At 37.2% G+C, this 22,024-nt stretch overlaps 1 protein-coding gene across 2 annotated transcripts in view; it reads left to right on the top strand.

Annotated features, from left to right (window-relative positions):
• The window catches only part of PACRG (PARK2 co-regulated), a 259,060-nt gene that overhangs the window by 148,258 nt on the left and 88,778 nt on the right, over positions 1–22,024 (top strand). For both annotated transcript variants that reach the window (XM_009891441.1, XM_009891440.1), the window contains one exon: positions 10,275–10,424. In XM_009891441.1, the coding sequence (XP_009889743.1) occupies positions 10,275–10,424 (150 nt within the window). The remainder of the gene's footprint in view (positions 1–10,274; positions 10,425–22,024) is intronic.

Here is a 22,024-nt window from a genome sequence, read left to right on the forward strand (position 1 = left end):
AAATCAAAATATAATGTATGTCACAGTGGCAAAACATGATAAAATAGTCTATAAATATAGTCATTAAATGGCATGAAATCCAGAAAAAAACCCAAATTACCTGTATATGCCAAACTTGTAAGGAATCCAACTAAAAATTAAAAAATGCAAAATCAGAGAATGTAAATATTTCAAGGTGTTAAGACTTTTTACTCCCTATCACAGAAGGTGTAGGCAAACCCAGTGTCTGAGTTATTTAAACTACAGCAAAGATTCATAAATTGAGACATATGGCCAATAGCAAAGTACTTTGTAGAGGTATTATGAAACTTCTGATGCACAACACACAGCAGAATACTTTCTTTGCCAGAAAGATCCATATTGTTATTTTCATATTGCAGACAGGTAAAGAGGTAGAAGGAGGCTAATTTTGCCCCACATCACAATCTGCATTGATGTCAGAGAGCAGAACAGAACCCAGACACACACCCCTGGGGTGGCAAGCAAAGCTGTATGTAGGTCACGTGAGAGTTCCCTTATTTTTAGGCGACAGAGGGATCTGTCCAGACTCACCATGTCTTTCAATAATGCACTGATCAGAGAATCACAGAATCATAGAATGGTTTAGGTTGGAAGGGACCTTAAAGATCATCCAGTTCCACCCTCCCTGCCATAAGCAGGCACAGCTCCCACTAGACCACATTGCTCAAAGCCCCATCCAACCTGGCCTTGAACACTTCCAGGGATGAGGCCTCCACAACTTCCCTGAGTGACCTGTTCCAGTGCCTCACCACCCTCAGAGTAAAGAATTTCTTCCTAATATCTAATCTAAATCTACCCTCTTCCAGTTTGAAGCCATTACCCCTCATCCTATCACTACATGCCTTTGTAAAAAGTCCCTCTCCAGCCTTCTTGTAGCCCCTCTTCAGATACTGGAAAGCTGCTATAAGGTGTCCCCAGCGTCTTCTCCAGGCTGAACAACCCCAGTTCTCTCAGCCTGTCTTCAGAGGAGAGGTGCTCCAGCCCTCTGATCATCTTCATGGCCCTCCTCTGGAACCACTCCAACAGGTCCATGTCCTTCTTGTGTTAGGGGCTCCAAAGCTGGACGCAGTGCTCCGGGTGGGGTCTCATGAGAGCAAAGTAGATGGCCAGAATCCTCCCTTGACCTGCTGGCCACACTTCTTTTCATGCAGCCCGGGATACAGTTGGCTTTCTGGGCTCCAAGTGCGTGTTGCTTGCTCACGTTGAGTTTCTCATCAACCGACACTCCCAAATCCTTCTCCTCAGGGCTGCTCTCCATCCATTCTCTGCCCAGCCTGTATTTGTGCATGGGATTGCCCCGATCCATGTGCAAGCCCTTGCACTTGGCCTTGTTGAACTTCATGAGGTTTGCACAGGCCCACCTCACAAGCCTGTCCAGGTCCCTCTGGATGGCATCCTTTCCCTCCAGCGTGTCGACTGCACCACACAGCTTGGTGTCATCAGCAAACTTGCTGAGGGTGCACTTGATCTCAACATCCATGTCACCAACAAAGATGTTAAACAGCACAGGTACCAGTACGAGGCCCTGAGGAACATCACTTGCCGCTGCCCTCTCCTTGGACATCGAGCCATTGACCGCAACTCTTTGAGTGTAACTGTCCAGCCAATTCCTTATCCACTGAGTGGTCCATCAGTCAAATCCATATCTCTCCAATTTAGAGACTAGGACATCTTGCGGAACAGTGTCAAATGCTTTGCACAAGTCCAGGTAGATGACATCAGTTGCCCTCCCCTTATCCAGCACTGCTGTAACCCCACCGTAGAACGCCACCAGATTTGTCAGTCACAGTTTGACCTTAGTGAGGCTGTGTTGGCTGGCACCAACGACCTCCTTATTTTCCACGTGCCTTAGCTGAGTTTCTAGGAGGATCTGCTCCATGATCTTGCCAGACACAGCAGTGAGACTGATTGGCCTGTAATTCCCCACGTCTTCTTTTTTACCCTTTTTAAAAAGGGGGGTTATGTTTCCCCTTTTCAAGTCAGTGGGAATTTCACTTGACTGTCACAACTTCTCAAATATGATGGATAGTGGCTTGGCAACTTCATCTGCCGGTTCCCTTAGGATCCGCAGATGAATCTCATCAGATCCCATGGACTTGTGCACCTTCAGATTTCTCAGCTGGTCTCAGACCTGGTCTTCTCCTACAGTGAGCAGTACCTCATTCTCCCAGTATCTTAAAACTCACTTGTGGCCTATGATTACCTATAGCCAGCCAAGAATAGCTGGGAAAAGGGCTGTGAGGGTGCCTATTGTACCATGTGCTTGTCAATGGAAAACTTGTGTTCTAAGTAAGTTCTGTGTGGTCATTATGGGAATGTAAAATTCCTTTTGATACTAATTTTTGGGCAAATTATTGCATTTAGTATTACATTTGCTGTAACAAATACCAGATCAGAAAAGCCTTAACTCCTTTCACTTGCTTTCATGAAGCTTCTTCAGCTCTGGGATTCCTGACTGCAGAGTTCTCCAGATTCAACATGAGACACACATGCAGACATAAGCACTGAGGGGACAGGAAGTTTCTACAGCTTTTCCTGATATTTCTATGAGTAACATCAGGGACATCCAACACAGTGCATGGAAGCACCTCCTGTCCTTTCAAAGCCAGCGAGCATGCTACCATTTTCATTTTCTTTGTTGACAACATAGTTGTAGGAGTTTCCAACCCCTTTACACGCTAAGTAACCAATTGTTCCAGCTCCCACACTCCAGTTCATTGCAACTGACTTCTGCTAATGTAATTGTTTGTGGAGCAACTCAGTGAATCTCACATCTAGATGTATTTTTAAAAAAAAGCCACAAACCAACACCGAATCTGAAAGAAAACCAAAATATTTTCAGAGTGGCATTACTCTTAAACTCGGATAACTTCCATGGTCTTGTTTATAGCTGCACTGTCACAAATGAAGGACAGCACAGCAGGAAGAATAGTATGCAGTAGCACAGAAGCTGGAGTAAGTGAGTAGATATGACCGGTAGCAACATCTTGATACAGCTTTGCTAATGAAGAAAATAATATGAAGTTAAACACTTAATGATCTTGGATCACCCGCTTGCCAGAACCTTTTCTGTTCTGTGCTGTGAATCCTAAAATGGACACGTAGGCAATCTGTATTTAGGCCTAGAAGCCAATAAAGCTCATGTCTTTGCACTTAATTGTAACTTATATGAAAGTATTGTTTCTACAAAGTTGCAGTCAGCAGACCATCACTTCTGATTGAGTCTAAAAAGAATAATCTCTATCCTAAGGAACATTGAAGTTTTCTTTTTTGAGGCTTTTTCCATGGTGTTAAAAATCCCTTCTGTGACACAGTAGATGTAGGATACCTTAAAGTTTGTTAAAAATGTTTCATTAAGGGAAGCAGATTTTTTGTGAGTCAGATACAGAGAAATTCACAGAGCAGTCCTCCCTCAGCGTCACATCAGAGTCCTTTCTAATGTTTAATAAATTTCTAAATGAAACTGATTTATCTTTTCTTATTCTCCATATTCTATTTGCGTGTAAAATGTGGATTGTTGTCTTGGACAACAGTGTCGTTAATTCACATTTGATGTCAAATCAGTGTCACTGTTGCATTTAGGTAAGTGAAGCTCAATCTGTTGCTAGTGTTTGTTCTAAGCACATTTATATTTATATTTCTCCTTATTTCCTTATTTCCCAGAATGCTGAAATATTTTTATGATTTTCTGAGCTGTAATCTTTTTCTTTCTGTAAATCATGTAAGTTGATTTCTGTTGTCTACAGAAAGTAAATTAAACCTTTAATGGAATTGTTATCTTCCTCCTGACTGACTGTTGCTCTTGAGAACCAGTTCTGGTTGTTAAGATCACAGACTGAAAATTAACTCTAAATAAAGTTGGGTTTATATACGTAAAATGCTTTTAAAGAAAGCAAAGGTCTCTGATTTAAAAAAAAAAAAAAAAAAAAAAAAGTCTTGATTCTCAAGTACCAAAGCATTTCTTCCCTGTAGGCTCCATCAACCGGTAAAAGTGATTGCAATTAGAAGCTTAATGTTAGGTTCTTCTGTTCAAAACTGGTCATTTCAAGTAGTTTCAAATGTTACAGAAACTAGATTCTTTATTACTTGTCTTTACTCCTGTCTAAGAGGAGAAACTGTGTTTCTCATTCCATAAAGAGAAATCTCATCCATGTTTGGAAAGTGAAATCTGTGATTAACATCTCTCAATTTTGAAGTTGGAGTTAGAGCTATTCTTTCTTGAATTTAGTAATTTATTAATATTTATTAGTACTAAATTTCATCTGCCATTTTATCACCCAGTCATTCTGTACTGTAGAGTCCTTCTGCAGCTGTTCAGAGTCAGCCCTTATCTTGGTATCATCAGAAAACTTTGTTACTCGTTATTAAACATCTCTTCCAAATCAGCTATGAATCTACTGAAAAACATGGACTTCAGCACAGATTCCTGCAAGGCTCTACTAGTTATATTCCGCCTCTGTGGTTGTTTATTGTTGCCCTCGTTTCCTATGATTTAAGTATTTTAAAAGTCTTCAGTGAGGGACCTTATCAAACACCTTTCAGAAGTCTAAGAAAATGATGTTAGCAGGCTTTTCTAGTCCACGTTCTTCTTCAAGGGCCTACAATACATTTAGAATGCTATATTCATTTCTGCAGTGCAGATGCCAATATCTTTGTTCTTTGGTTCCTCAGGTCTTTCCTGAAATCTTTTTAAAAAATGGTATCGCACTTCATTGATAACAAAGCTGGTTTCATTGAGAGGATGGGTACTCAGTGCAGTTTAGTAGCTTGAGGCAGCACAGGGGAAAGAATGTACATCTAGGAATGGATGGAAACTCTGTAAACTGACATAGCCGCTGAGGTTTTTGGAACACTATTCTCAGTGCATTCTTTGTACTAGTTAATTAAACAGGGCCTACAAATGTTAACAGAATTCAAGTTTTGTAGGTGCTGATCTAGTAAAACACTACAATTACAAGCAAAACTAAAGCTGAAAAAAAAGCCACTGACTTTCTCTTCAGTCTTCTGCTAGACCATGTTTCTCGCAAGTATCAATGATTCGGTTCTGGATGTTAGCCTTTTCTGTGCCTTAGGCTTTGGCTTTACAGAACAAAGCCTTTGATGACAAAATTGGCCTAAGATTTTTATGCCTTGCCCCCTATCCCTCCTTCCCGTCACATCACTGCAACACATTGCTTCTTCAGTTGTACTGGAAGAAATATGTGTGCATCTATATTGTAAATCGGATCAGGATCTTACCTGACTTTAAAAAGTACAGAACACAAGGTTGTTTTTCTTGTTTTCATTCACTCTAGATTGCAATGCTGTGTTTTGTAACAGCCTTCATTACTGTTCTGTAAAATTAGCATAATACTTCTATTATATCAGTTCAGGTAGTTGTGTTATGCATTTTGAAAGTTTTGGACAAAATTCTCTGTAAGAGAAGTATGCATCACTTTAATCAATTGCATTTTGAGAACACTTCATGTTAGCTGTTCTTTAAACCTGACTGTGCATTTAAAAGAAGCAGCCCTTGATCAACAAGATTAAGTGGATCACAACAATCGAGACATCTTTATCCTGAGTGCTTGTTGCCCTGCAGGAGACCTGCTCTTTGTATCATGTTCTGCTTCAGGCAAAGAATTTTCTAAAACGGTTGCCTCATTTACCTATTGCGGGGGGGATATGAATGCAAACTAAATTGGTTGTGAGACTGAAATAGAAAATGGAGTCAGTGCATTTCTAAACATAGATTCACAGGTGTATTTGAAAAAAGAGTTGAATATAATTAAAGGCCAGTGAAAATTAAAGATAATGATATTAGCATCACTTTAAATATAACTATCAAAACCTAAACGTTAATATTTAGAAAAGACATGGAAGTTTGGGGAATCGGACTCGATTCTGTAAAGTTTAAGCTATCAATGTGGTGTCTGGGGAGGAATGTTCTGATTTGATCTCTTCTGTGAAAATACATTGTGATGGAAAAGATCCACTGTGTGCAGGGAGAAATGCTGTTACATTTCCTGGCTTATAAAATGTATCAATCCCGAAGATGAGAATTGTGGCTTCTATTATAGGCAACATCTGAGACTGAGGTAGGATTTTCCAAACTGCTACATAAAAATAAAATATAAAAATAAAAAATATCAACTTACATAGCTTCTAGGTCTCTTTCTTTGAGACATTAGAAGTGTTACTCAAGAAAAAGACTTGAATGTTTTAAAATTCTTTCTATTGCTTCATACGTAAGCTGCTTCTTTCTAAATGGGTAAACAAACAAGTGGCATATATCTTAAGAAAAGTCTTTGCTCTTAAAGGAAATTAACAAAAGAATATTCTAAATTTACATCAATTGCCAATACAATTTAATGAAAAAAAAAATTGCTGAAACTGCCAATAAATTGGTATTGTATATCAGCTCATCGCTAACAAGATTTAATAAACAGCACTGTGAAAAACTTCCATCCCCAAAATGTTCAGTGTTTCAAATATGCTTTCAAATTTCATAATTATCTATTAGTATGGCTTTGAATGCTAGAAACACAGAGCTGACTCAGATACTGAGCTTTTCCACCAGGTATTTAACCTACTAGCATTTTAAAATTCTCTTTTATTTAAGCAAGTTATGATGAACTTCAGAAATACTTGTTTGAAAAAACTGTAGCAGTACAAAATAAAATGTTTGGAGTCTTCATTATATACTTGCATTGAGCAGTTTTTCAAGCTGGACAGTCTCCTGGAAAAGTGTGTATCCTCATCACAAGCAAAATTGTCATGTTTATATACCATTAAAGGAGAAAACATTGGAACTAGCAAGCAACAGAGTCCATTTATTGGGTTGGGGTTTTTTTTCAAAGTTACTGCTTAAGAGATTTGTGCAATGCATAGCGCATAGACTAGATGACCAAAAGTGCAATATATACCATTCGGGGAGGGAAGTCCTCTAAAAACCCTTTAGGGAGTGGAAAGGTATCTTTCACTGAGAAGCAAACCGATCATTCACATTGCTGTTATTGTGAAGATCCACATCTTACAGCAAACTTCTAGGTCAAGAGGCAACAGCCTAGCATGCTTTCAAATTGCATTACTTTGGATATTATGCATGTTTCCTTCTTTAGAGATATGTAGCTGCACTATACTAGGAGTTTTAAATGGTCTGCTTTATTGCTGTGTGAGGATGCTAGTACTTTCTTCCATTTCTGTTAACCTCTGGATATCACTGACATTTTTCAAAATGTTGAAATGTACTTATTTCATATACTGCATTAAAATTTTCTTCTTTTGATTCATGTGGGAGAATGGTCTGCAGCGATGGCAGTACACAGGAAATAATTACCAGATTTTTAAAAGATAAACATATGTTTGAAATTGATGTATCCTTGGGGCAGGGACTGTCTCTAATTAAATGTTTGTACAGTGCCTAATATAATCAAGCCAGGAGCTGGTTGACTGCTATGCATGCCACAGTCCAAATATTTAATAATAATAACAGTTCTGCAGTCAATTTCATCTTACTTTTGATATTTACAAGTGTTTTCCTAATACACACTGCAGATTTCTGCAACTTGAAGGGCTTCAGGCTCAAATTCTGCAGTATGATTATAACATATCCATCACTTTAGCACTCAAATTCTTGATCCAAATTCTGTCTTTTGGTTTGTGTGTCAAATGGAGGATGGGATGCCCCTGTTTTGAGGGAGGTGGGACAAGCATCCAGCTGATTTTCTGGCATGCAGATGAAACAAGTGCCAGAATTACTGTTTAAAGTTCCAGCAAGCACCCCTACAGCATAACTCAGATGTAACAAAACTTGCATGGTGTGTTCTGTGGTGAGCTGCTCTTTGAAAACACTCTTCTGTATTCAGGATGTGTTCAGTTTGCTGCACGCATTCGAACGCCTTCACAGTCATGAGGCAGAATTCACACTCTTGACTTTATTAAGGAATTAATCTTTACTGGGACAGTCTTGCCTTCCACTCAAACCAAGGTTGTCTTTGCACAAGGCAGAACTCTGAAAACAGGAAACTGAAAAAACCTTTCAGAGCCACCATCTACAGAAAACTTCTTCCCAAGGGTGATTGGACAGCCTTTTCCACTTACATGACACCCTCTGCATGCCTAAAAATAAAGTCTCTCATCCTCTAGGACAGCTCCTACAATCAAGAAGAACTATTCCTGGATGTGGGTACAATTTGTTGGTTAAGGATTAAGAAGCTCTGATTTCTGTCATTGATTAATTTTTATGTCCCTTAAGTTAATTATTAGTGTTTGTATGAATAATTAGTTTTATTCATTTTATTCACATTTGTAAGAATTCATTCATACAAATGAATACAAATATTAATTCATGTTTTTATGAATAACTAATAATTATGGTACTGAATATTACAAGTGTTAATAATAATTTCCCTATTAGTTCAATTAGCTACTATTTCTGTGCATGACAATTTAGTCATGAATGAACCTATATGTTGGAATCCTAGAGCTTCCCCTTCCAGGCACTCCTTTAAGAAAATGAATAGTGTCTTTTCCTCTGTAAGAGAATATTTTCTTCCTGGGATTTTGACCTAATCTTTAAAATTGTATCTGGGGGTCTCTTTGCTAAAGCAGCCGTAGAATATCTACCCACCAAAGCATAATTTGGAATAGCCAATGTCTTTGCGGGAACTTAGTGTGAGCATGCTGCATTGGTGGACTTCCTGTGCACACATTAATAAGCTCAGAGACAATATGAAATTAGGTGATGCCTGATGACTACAGTAGGGACTGGCAAATAAGTAGTATGGAGTTCAGGCTGTATTTTCATTTAACAACGCTTCTTTAACTTGGAATCACCCTATGATGCACTACAGTACCTTTATCCCTTGGGCTCTGTAACTCTGTTTTAACAGTAGTTTTACTATGCTGTTCCTAAGCACACAAAGAGGCATGAAGGGAGATTACTTACTAGTTGATTTTCAAGAGTTGTCTCTACAGGTTCACACAACCAATCTGCCTTGCCGTTGCTGTGGTGCTCTAGCTCTGGTTTTTAACACTCGGCAAGTGTGCGATAGGAAGCAGAAACAGGTGGGGCACAGTGCATTTGCTTAAAGAGATGGAAAAACTGACATTGCTCCTGTGTGAGAATACTACTTCATTCCATGAAAGGGCATGTCTGTGCACTGAAAAAACTTTGTGCCAGAAATACTGAATCCTGTTTCTTCAATGTGAAGAGGCAATTCTTGAAGAAATTGTTAGTAACTTCTCTTCAAAGTTCGATGTGTTCTTTACTATAATTTTTTCAAATTATTTATGGTATGTTGAGTCACATATTTATATACTTATGTGTTTATAAAACATTGAATATGAACTTACCTTTTACAGCTTTTGCTTTCCCCGTGCAATAATGTAAACATCTATGTAAGTGGGCAGAACACTGGAGAATTAGACCAATATATGATAGCGTACCAAACTTGATGACTGCTTGCAGCTGCATAAATTCAGAGGAGGTTTTATAACTAGAGGGATTTTGCAAGAAGAAAAAATATATATTTCAAGCATGACTCATTTTTAATTACAAAAGAAAATGCAAAGTACTTGCTTTTAGTAAAATTAAAAGAGAAGAGAAACAAAAGGTATTTATGAAATGTCTTAGTGTCATAAGATTAGACGCATGACACTGAAAGCTAAGAGAAAAATCTAAGAAGGCAAGACAATTTATTTTTTTTCTAGAATGTTTGTCTTTTACAAAAAGCCTACAAGGTTTTTTTGTGGGTTTTTTTTCCTTTAAACATTTGCTTCATTGTCCTGATTCTCAGAATAGTAGGAATTGTTAGTTGAATGAATAAAATGATCGTGAAATAAATGACTACAAACATACAAACACTAATTGTTGCACTAGAATGTATCTGTTGTCAACCTTTGCAGGTTGTCTTGCAGTTGTACATTTCCATTGGCCCCAAATGGTACTTACTGAACATTTATTTTTTATTTGTTTGGACCATGCCAGTATTACACAGGCGGCATGAGGGAATAATAAGCTGCATTCTTTGGGTTACTGAAGAGTCAGCACAAATTGTGGGAACAAATAACAATCAGACAAGGCAGTGTTTTATAACATCAGGACTGCAATCCATCTTTGGGATCTTTCAAAGCTGGGCTAATAAAGGCCTACTTACAATCCCCAGCAGACTACAGTTTAATTAAATTTGTCCATTAGAGGACTCCTTCCCCTTCCTCTACATTTTAGAAATTAATTCTGCTTTCTGCCTGTTGTTCTTTCTACATCACAGATGCACTGAGCCTTCGTAACCGACAGGTCATCTGCGTCACGCTGAAAGTCCTCCAGCACCTGGTGGTGTCAGCTGACATGGTGGGGGAGGCCTTGGTGCCCTATTATCGGCAAATCCTCCCGGTCCTAAACATCTTTAAGAATATGAATGGTGAGTTATCCTAACAGACACTGCGTCTTCCAACCCCTAAGGTAAAAAGGGGCCTGAGGCAGGGTTAATTAACAATGTAGTTAAGATTTATTACTGTATATAAACTCAAATCCATTTGGAGCTCTAAATAATGTAAGCCCCCTCTCTTACTATTCCCTAAGGATGTGCTGAAATTAACAATTTCATTTATTACTCCTTGCACGTACAGTTTATTTAACACAGTACAGAAGCACTGAAGCAGTTCTATAATCTTCCAATAATTAAATTGTAAAGTTTTGTAACAGTCTTTTGAATACATTAATAAATTGCAAAGGTTTTTTCGTCCCTTCAACACATTAGTTCAGTCCAGCCTTTTTATTCCGATCTGTGCTCTTCACAAGCAATTCAATGCTACCAGCAGGCTTAGGAAAGAATAAAAATAAGAGCAGCAATCAAACTAATTAATTTGAGGGTCAAGAGAACTCCTTGTTGTAGAAAAATTTCAAGTTACTTAATGTCTAGCAAAACAGTGAAGTTTGAAGTTCTTACTGCTCACTTAGCAGATTTTACTATAGAGAAATGTAGACCTAATTTGTATCTACAGTTGAGTATGTTGTTTTCTTTGTAGTGCAAACCTGTATTGCCAGTTTCAGTCTTTAATAACGGGTACTGTGAGTACCGTAGACTGTGAATGCATTTACATCACAGTCATCGGCTGAAATCAACACCATGTATCTTGCTTTTGCCAAACTAATCTTTAAAATATTTTTTCTGTAGTAAAACTATCTGTACTTATCTCTTCAATAATCTACCAAGTTACTGACTTTAAAGTTTCTGTTATTGACATGCAGCCATATAGATCAAAAGAAGTTAATTCCTCACAATCTTGCAAAAGAGGTTTTTCATGAAATTTGTGGCATTTTAATAGTTATCTACAGGACTGCTTCCTGTTATACTTTTTGTTTGCATTACTACAGAATGTGCTGTATTATACTCACTCTTCAATAAGATTCACCTCAGATTGAAAAATGCCTGTACAAAGACTGACTCAGACACTCAAATGAGATTTAGATTTTAGATCCCTTTAAATATGTATATGTCTGTGACTCTGTTTTACTTAGTGAGAAACTTGCAGTTACATATGGAACTCCACAAATGCAACATGGTTCAGATGACAACTGTGGTTTTCTAGAAGTTGAGGGATGAAAGGTTATGAATAAAATCTGTAGGTTGAACTTAAGTAACTTCAGCAGGGCTCCTTATGAATTAGAAGATTCCTCCTTAAAAGATCCAATTTCAGTATCTAGCACAAAACAAGACTGTAAAAAGAAGGACTATCATTGATTAATGAATATACGACGCATGCTTTTTCCAAACTTCAGCCTGAAGTAGCCCATAAATTCTCTTGACTAGGCTTTTCTGCAGTGATTTCAGATGAATAATAGGGAAAGCTCATGTGTAAACAGGTACATAGCTTAATAAGGCATTAAACACATTCTAAATATATCCTAAGTTTTGATTGTATTGTGAGCAAAATAAAACATATTTTCAACATATTTGCATGACATCTGTGCTATGTGAATTTGTGCCTATATCAAACTAACTAAATATCACTAACTTGATATTTGGCATTTAGGAACTAAAAAACCAAAAAGAAATGAAAAGTAATAGTTCAAAATTAGTACATTTTATTAAAGCATTACTTTTTTTCAGGAATAAAGGGTTTGAAAGTTCAGTATTACCAGCAATGAAATGAATACTATTTGCAAGGCCTTCCCTATGAAATTGTTCAATTTATTCAGTACTTGCAAGCAGGTGATAGGGAAAGTCTCTTCCTCTATCTCTCCCTGCCTCAAAAAGCTTGTATTTCTTTCCTCCTTCACTGGTGGTTGACAGAAAATATATGCTTCCTTCCTTCTCCTTTCTATGGGAGATATGCTTAATAGGCAACTGAGGTGCAGGTCTTCGCTCCCAGTTATAAGGAAGGTATAGAGACTGATCCAGGCTATTTTCTCTGCTGCTTCATACTGGTGAAAGATGGGGTGAGGGAGTGTACACTTTTCTGCCTTCTTTTCTGTATAGCTTGGCAAACAAGGAATTCTGGTACATCTTCCAGGAGTTATATGAAGTCTATTAAGTCTGACGCTGTGGAATTTTGCCCAGAATTAAGGTAGCTGGAAGGAGCCATGTTTTCGTCATTGCCACCTTGCTAGGCCAGTATCTGTCTGCTGAAAGAATCTCTTTCCCAAATTCAGCACCTGTGAATACCACTCTCACACTAAACAAGCTTACAGGCAATAAAACATTTGGGGGGAAAAAAATAAAGTATTAATAAGACATTAAGGTCAACTTACTTTAAGGTCAAGTTACCTGGTGACCAGTTCAGAACAAACCAACCAAAGTGAGTGCAGTGTATGTGATGTGAAGCTCTGGAACTCCTAACCCCAAATTTTCTGGATAAGTTTACATGGGTTCAGTGGAGGTTCAAAAATGTCAGAAAAAAGAATCTATTGGTTGTTTAGTGAAACACATGGATCACCTCTGCTTGTCCTACGTTTATATTGCCTAGTCATCTCCTTTTGAGCGACGGACTTCTGGACTAGATGGGCATTTGCTACTGTCTAAAACATCCATCCTTATGTTCTTCCTACGCTGTCCTTAGCAGACTTGTAGAAAATTCTCAGTTCCAATTGAGTTTTAAAATGTTCCAGAGTATAGGTTCATTCCTCAGAAATTTTGTTCATTTTACATACCTCTGATTTGTCTGATTCATGATTCACCTTACAATATTAGATAGGCTTATAGATAAAACAGTACAAAACTTGCCTTGGTAAGGTTTTAAGGTTAGGCTATCAGAAAGAGGTATTTAATAAAACAAATATAGAATGCAGTCTTAGCTTCAGCTTGTCACATGCTTATCTCTTGAGTTGTTCTTCAGCCAACAAATTTGGTAGATCATTGTTCAGAGTTCCCAGTGTTACCTGAGTTCGGAGTATAATGGTAGTTTGAGAAGCTCTCAGCTCTGTCCCACGTAAGGCTAAGCAATTCTTTCAAAATTCCCATCCATTTCCCAACACTGAGGCTACGTTTTCACAGTCAGCAATGATGTTGTTTAGTTGCTATTGCCTTCACAGGCCTTCTATGATATAAAAGGAGGTAGCCTTGGTGACTGTCCCCGTAGGCGGTCACTTAGTGCAGCTGACTGTGGTTCCCACTGCAGTATTTTACTGGATGAGCCAGGGAGGACCTGAACTATGTAAATGCTTTTTTCTGGGATCTGATGTCCTTTGTGCTTGAAGATTATATCTTCTTGCTCCTATCCGGCCTGCTGGCAAACTGCTTCTTAACCAGCCTCAGGCATTCCTTTATGCAGTTATTAATGCATGCTTTTTAATTGTATACAGAATATTGATTATTCACGTAAACACATTCTTATACGTTCCTTTGCTTTTCCATTGTACTTTTGACATTTCCACTTTTTTCTACTTCCATCTGTTACCTCCAAATCACCCTGTGATTATTTTGTAAATATAGCGCTTTTTGTAAATTAGCAGGTTCTGATACTGATGTCTTTTCCTATCTTATGAGGTCCCCAAACATGCTTGTCTCTAAAAATGAGTGTCTTCATAATGATTATGTCGTCTTGATAATTGTATAATACCAGCAAAAATGGTAAAGGACTACTGACCTTTTGGAACAGAAGACAATATAGGCATTGAATTTTAAATTTTTAGTACCCATAATAGAAATCTTAAATTAAAAGATTTTTGGTCAATACTTCACAAAGTGTCTATTAACTTCTGCATAGCACCTTTTAATGAAGTACATTTTTCTTGTAGTTTCATATATCAAAGAAATTATTTTGATTTTTTTTTCTGAATTCTCTGTAATTTTACGGCAGTCTGTGAGAACACAGTATAAATAGAATTGCTGTTAACCAACAAATTAAGGTGTGACAAATATGTTTTATCATTAGAGTTTGTGGGCCACAAACCAGATATAGTTCAGGTAAGTGATTGCCAGGCATGTGTTCCGTAATTTGGATCTCTGGACTTACAGAAATGGAGAAGAAGGTCTACTGGTCGGATATGGGCAAATTCTGCTATTTTCTATCTATTCATATTTCTTATGTATAGGTGACTTTACTATTGATAATTTTTGTAAATTAAAAAAAAAAAAAAGTAGAGAGTATGGATTAAAAATAAATTAAAAGTTTTAGTTACTGAAAACATCCCAAACATGCTCACCCATCTGAGTCATAAGATACAGGTAAAAATAAGTCAATGCAACCTAAGTTACAAATGCTAGGGGAAAGATCCAAGCTTCCGAAGACAGTCTGTCTGAAAGCCAGAGGAGAGAGCTCCATGAACTTGTGAAGAGTTTCAGTAGCGAGCAAGGGGCTCAAAGCATATTTGGTGTGTCTGAATTTGTGCCCTCTCTGGAGCTTAAGGCCCTGACTTGCAGTAGACGTTTCTTTCCACTTGGGTTCCCGAGTACTCTATTGCAGAGCATTAAACATAAAAGAGCAAAGTTCTGTTGTTGGTGATGCTACCACTAGTGTCTTCTTATTGGTGGAGACAGTGAGACCATCCTCACCAACTGGCCATCGTGTCCTCTGAAAAAGGGTTGAAGCTTTCTGTTAAAACTGTTAGTCAGAGTCATAAGGCTGGCAGGAGAGCAAGAGAAGAGAACATGAATTAATCCCAGTGACTGGGGCTTACTCATAAGATGTAGGAGCTGTTTGATCTCTGAAGACTGAGAAGGGACTGGCAGTCTCTAAGCAAGCTCCCAACATATGGACTATTATGCAAATGTGCTACTATATAAGAAAATATCTATAGACTTAAATGAAAATATTCTTTTTTTGCATTACAAAACCTTTTCTTTTTGGATGTCTTATTGTCTAAGCTGCCTTTTATAAATCTGTGAGTTATGCGAGGTAAATAATTTAAGTACAAATAGAATAAGTTTGTTCTTTTATGAAAGCAGGCAGAAGCTAAAACTAAAAGGAAAAAAAAGAGAGTCTTCGGAGCCTGGAATATGCTATGAGGGTGTATGTTTACCAGAATACTGTCTGAAACAGAAACCCGTTTATTAAAAAGATTAGACAGTTTTGAACAGCAAATTTCTCTTGTTTAATTTACCTGACTGGTAAATGAAAATTTCATGGATTTAGTTTAACGACTATTTTATGCTGTCAAATCCAAACAATCTTAACAGCTGTATTACATCTAATTCATGTACACAAAAATATTTTCATGTCATCAATTTATGTTGTTCAGTAGTGATCAAGAGCAGATAAAATAATGTAGAGTAGATGAAAACAAAATATTATTAGGGTTTGCATGCCTCAGACAGAGAAGTATGGGGCGGCACTGCATTGTGGAAGGTACCTCTGCAGAGTGGTAATTACATCTGTGACTTGATTCAGTCACTGTAAGGCAAACAGTGGTAACAGGGCAGGCTGAAGCCCAAGTTTCTTTTGGCTGCCACAAAAGTGCTTTGACACTACCTGTAACTTTAACATAAACTTCTGACAGTGTCTACCTATCTAGTCAGTCCTTTAAACTAATGTTTTAGAGATGTGACGGAGAATACCTGATGTAGCTGATTGTAGCATTCAACAAAGTGTGAAGCCACAAAGCAGAGTTTTACCACATGCTTTACAGCACCTGAACTTCAGTAAGGAAAAAACATTCTCTGGTCTGAAAGGTATTTCATGTACTTTGGAGAACTCTATTTTACAGAATACAATAGTACTACATAGACTCTAAAGGAAGAAGCAGAACTTAAGTGTTTAATTGCAGAAGCAAGAGGCTGTGCCTACAGGTAAAAGTGTTCACTGTACTGGAGTTGGAGTATTTTCAGAACTGCTTGAGTATTCTCAGAGTAGTTCATGGTTATTAGTGAGAAGCCGCAATTATCCTTTAATGTGATTGAATATGTTCTAACAAAAATCTCTTGCGCAGAACATTTCAACTATTTGCTCCTTCTGCTGAGAAATCCAGAAGTGCTTTCACAGAGTGTCAATTCTGTCCTAAAATACTTTAGAGTTTGCCAACTCTGTATTCAGAAATTGTTTCAGATTTTAAAAACTGGATGGCTTGAACAGCAACTTTTACAAAGTAATGTGTTTGAGGTTCTCTTCATTTCTCTTCTGAACTTTGAGATTTCAGATTATTCTCAGGAAACTTTTCTCAGGGTTCCCCTGCTACTAAGAAGATTAGATGCTTAATCTTTTCTTTCTCTTAAAACAGAAAATGGAGATTCCCACAAAATTAATTGATTCATGGTTGAGACTTGGATAAAAACCACCTAGTGCCATAAGGTTATTGATAAAATAAGGCATGTTAGTATACTAGTTTTATCATAGCAGTAACACCAACTGTGTACTCAATCTTGTTTTCAAATTGTTCTTATACTTCATTGTGATACTTACTCTTCATATTCCTATGCATATTTTGCAAACTCTTTCATTATTTCCAAGCTCTCTTTGAATTCCTTTTTCTGAAATCAGTTATTATTTCTGAAATTTAAAAACAAAGATTCTGACATGGCTTTAAAGATACACACTTCAAAGGAAGAAGACCACCATGACAACACAGATCTGAGTGAACAAATTATTTTTCGTACATTTTCTTTTTTTTTTTTTTTGATATCCACCTTCAGCACAAGAGGATTCAGAATGTTCTGATTCATCAACATTGAATTAAAAATATTGTGGTTTTCCCAAAATGGAGTCTCTTTTGCCAGTAAATGACCTTTTTAAGCAGATGAGGATAAACTGATTGCACTCAGAAAAGTTATCATACTGGTGAAAAGCAAAATATATTTTTGTCATTCCCAAGTGTAATGAATGGTATTACTTCAGCAGGCTTCCTATGAATTATAGTTCTGAGAATATTTATTTCACAAATATACTTGAGTGTTTTTAAGGACATCAAAACATTTTTCTTCTATGAGATCAGTTGATGGTCTTTTAAAAGGAATATTTCAAAAACATCTCTTTTTTTTTGTCTGAAATCTCATCTTGGAAGCAAAACTCTCCCAAAATAATGTTTCATATAATAATTGAATATGAACTAGCAAGAAAGTAATCCTCAAGAGTTAAAAACTATCATCTCACATATTTTGTTGCACACTGGCCAATCCCCACTCATTTCAGTGACCATTCTTGCATATGGACTTACAAAAAACCCACTGGAACTCTGAAGTACAGAAATTAGAAGTTACCAAGACCCATCTGTATCAGAGCATTTGTTGCTTTACTATCTTTAGTATGAATCACGTGATTTTAACCTGATGATATAGTAAACTTTTAATGTATAATCAAACCCCTGTCAGGTACATTATAACACATTTAGAGAATTATCACACTTAGGTCATAATTGCTGGGTAATTTCTAATTACTATCTTAATTTCTTAGCTGAAAATACAGCATCAGTCTATGTAAAATATAACTGACTCAGCAGTGATTAAATTGATGTTATTAACACTTAGCACTTTTAATGTGTTAATAGCCTAATTAATTCAGCATCTTGATTCTTGATAAAAGAAAAATGAAAAGCTTCCCATGTCAGAGGGTGTACCTTGCATTCAATATTTTCTTTTTCCTTTTTCAGTTTTTGATTTTTTGAGTATGCTGACCCAAGGAAAGGAAGGTTGTCTATTATATGACACACAGAGGTGAGAGTTAGGACTTCTGAATTCATAGGAAATTTATGGACAAGTAAAAAAGGGGAAATGTCAAATTCTTCCTGTGCTTCAGTGTAAACATCTATAAAATGGGTTTAAACTCAAAGGGCTTGTAGGCCTCAATCAACATTTTGTTTAGTAATTAATGAGAACTTTTACAAAGTTCCAGGAGTGTGAGTATGTATGTCAGTGAAACATCATTTTCATAAAGTCAAAAGTTCATGTCATGCTTTGCTTCAATACTTTTATAGGATTTCTGTTCCTATTGGAAATAATTAGGTTTGGAAATCCCATGTTTGAGGAAGATTTGGACATTCAGGACTGGATTTATGCAGAATTACAATAGTATCTGTAAATCTGCCTATTCTGCATCCCTATACCTGTCTTAATATCAGCAGGTAAGGATCTGATTTCTAAATGAGACAAGGAAGTACATAAGTTACCTGAGAAGCCCATCTTGTAGACATGCTTTGAGAAAATCTAATGCATAGCTGCAACGTTAACATTAAAACACAGCAGGCATGGTGACTTTAATTTATTTTGCTTGCAGCTTTATTTCTGGCTTGTTTGGTGTTGGGTTGGCCAAGAAGGCCAACAACATCCTTGCCTGTATCAGGAATAGTGTGGCCAGCAGGACTAGGGAGGTGATTGTCACACTGTACTAAGCACTGGTGTGGCCCCACCTCAAATACTGTGTTCAGTTTTGGGCCCCTCACTACAAGAAAGACATTGAGGTTCTGGAGCATGTTCAGAGAAGAGCAATGAAGCTGGTGGGGGGTCTAGACAACAAGTCTTATGAGGAGTGGCTGAGGGAGCTCAGGTTGCTCATCGTGGAGAAAAGGAGGCTGAGGGGACACCTTACTGCTCTCTACAACTACCTGAAAGGAGGTTGTAGCAAGGTGGGGGTCAGTCTCTTCTCCCAAGTAACGGCGATAGGACAAGAGGAAACAGCCTCAAGTTGCACCAGGGAAGGTTCAGATTGGATAGTAGGAAAAAATTCTTCACTGAAAATATTATCAAGCATTGGAACAGGCTGCCCAGGGCAGTGTTTGAGTCACCATCCCTGGAGGTACTTAAAAGACGTGTAGATGTGGTGCTTAGGGTTGTGGTCTAGTGGTAGACTTGACAGTGTTAGGTTAATGGTTGGACTCAATGATCTTAAAGGTCATTTCCAACCTGAAAAAGTCTATGATTCTATGGGTTTTTTTAAACAATAAAATGCATGTACAATTGTGTGACCTGGAACTAGAACCCACAGTTCTCCACTGCTGTTTGACTGTGTAACTGCTGAGCACAGACTGCTTGCTTCATCTAGCATTGCTTCTTTGGGGAGGACTTCTGAATTCTTTGCTGAACCTAACCAAGCTACAGCATGAAGAATGGTGCATAGATAGTAACGTACTACCCACAGAATCAGCTAGTTCAGCACATGACCCAGTTTGATGGGTTTACATCTCCACAGGTTCACAATTCCCCAGCTGCCCCAGGCAGATCAGAACTGCATCTTCCATTAGGCAATTCTGATTAAAGCCTCCTAAGCTTTGGAGGAGTAAAATTTCACATGTACAACTGCACTTCTCATTTTCAATTCATTTGCTGTAGGCAGTTCCCTATGGACTTGTTACCCTTCTGAGGCTCCTGATTCAGTTTGCAAAGAGCCGAAGCACCTACATTTCCTCTCTAGATGTAAAGGCTTTCTTTGGATCTGCCCTTTACAAATAATCTAGGCTGTTAACAATTTGACTGCTACCCTTCCAGTTAGGAGTTTCTTCTTGATAATTCATTTCTATGTTTTTCACATAGTTGGTTTGCATATAGTGTTTTCTTCAGTTGGACTGGCACTGCCTGCTTCATTTATAACTACTTCCAGAGTATACATTAAATAGGTCTGAGAAAATATTTGTTTTCTGCATAATTCTTCTCTTTTTATGTATGTTTGCAAACAAATGTGGTTAAGTTTGAGGGGACATATGGTTTTGATTTGTCACATTTATTAAGGTAGCATATTTTTTTATTTTAAATATACGTCTGAAATATGTTTTCATTTAATAATTCTAAGTGGATTATGTTTGTTTATTGCAGATACTTTTAATTTGTGTGCTCAATTAGGATTTCTGTTCTGAGAAGACTATTTCTGTGAAAGTCAGTGTGAAGTTGCCAAAATTGCAGAAATTGGCTCTGCACCTGGCTTTCTGTTTTTATATCAAATAAAAAAAACCAGGCTTTTATATCAAATAAAAAAAAAGGAGAGGAGCTTGAGAGAGAGACGGAACTCCGTGTCTGGATGACGATTTTCCTAGTGGCATCTCTCTCTTACCCTTAAGGAAAAGAGATTAAAGCCCCATGTGATGGAATGATACCGGTGGGAGCATAAATATTGCACTGTGATTAAACCACCAAAAAACTTAGGTGATTAAAGTGCTTCGGGTCCTTCAGTTATTATTTTGTTATATAATTTCATCTAATTTCTGACATTGTTTTTTTCATAGTTTTTGAAGAACACTCTAGGCAACAAAGTTGATTTTGTGAGCCCCATAGCTCTGGACTATTGATTCCTTTGCAATATAGGCACATCCATCATCCTCCTTTTTAGACACACCAACAAAAATATGTATTGTTATAATATCATCTGGCCATCCCAATGCTGATACAATTAGCACATGAAAATCTCAGCTTCTTTGACAGGACTGTACTAACTGAGACTTACCCTTTTGACTTTTCTTATTTGAGAATTAGGTGAAGTATTCAAATACTAGTGTGTGCATCTAATATAGAGACTTGCGTTTCAGCTAGGAGTTATATTTTTGGGAAAAAACAACAACAACAACAAAAACCCAAAGAACAAAACTCAATGCCAAAACACCTGTCTTTATAATAGGACTTTCCACTGATACACCACATTAGGTTCCCTGTTATTTTCTCTTTGAAAGCTAAATCAAGCATTCAGGAAAAAGTAAGAGATGCCACTAATTAAGTGTTTACTTAATGTTTATTACATAACACAAATATTTTGTACAATTTTTCACAATTTGGGGTAAATGTGTAACACTCCAATTTCTTTTTACTGCATTATGTTTTTCACTGCTTTGATGATGCTATACATTTCATTGACACACAGTTTCTGTATTCATTTTCTCTCTGCGGTATATGTCTAAATATCCTTTAATTATTTAACAACCTTTACTGCAATTCATTGGCAAAGTGCTTGTGAAATTGTATGTATCGGAACATATTTGGGAAAGACCACCTGGAGAGCCATTGGGAATAAGTTTAAAATTTATTCTCTTCACAAAAGATGTATGCATTAAAGGGAAATGAAGTAGGGGGATTCAAGGGAAAAGTGGTAACAGTGAGGACAATATGATATTAAACACTTTTCCTTACTTCAAAAGATGTGAAAGTCTCTTTAATAATTGCATAATGCTCATCTATCTCCTTCCTTGACAAATTTGAAGTCTGGTAAAGAGGAATCTTACCAAAACTATGGAAGTTGTCAACTATACAGTTTTTTTACAGAAAGTGTAGACTTTCTATTTAAAAATGAGAAGACTGCAAACTGTTTCTGGTCTTGGGCTGAAATCAAAACAAATCGTCAGTTGGCACCAGAAAATATTTGTCTGCAGTTCTTCAAGTTTAATTTTGATGCCTTATGCTCTCATTCTCCACTGTAGCCTGAGTTTTCACCCACATTAAAGTCCCCATTATACTCCTCATCCAGGACCTGCACTGATTACTACTTAGTCAGTGGGTACCTTATAAAAGGTGTAAACAAAATGAAAAGTGTGTGAAGCTGTAGCTTCAATGAGCCATGGTGACTGAATTTCCAAATCAACATTTGCTTTTTGCGCAGGTGAAACATCAAATAACAAAATATTTGCTGTTTAGTTTTCCACTGAACAGTAAATGTTTTCTGTGGGAAAATTTTG

Source organism: Charadrius vociferus, unplaced genomic scaffold (genome assembly GCF_000708025.1).
Source record: "Charadrius vociferus isolate BGI_N301 unplaced genomic scaffold, ASM70802v2 scaffold68, whole genome shotgun sequence".
NCBI lineage: Eukaryota > Metazoa > Chordata > Aves > Charadriiformes > Charadriidae > Charadrius > Charadrius vociferus.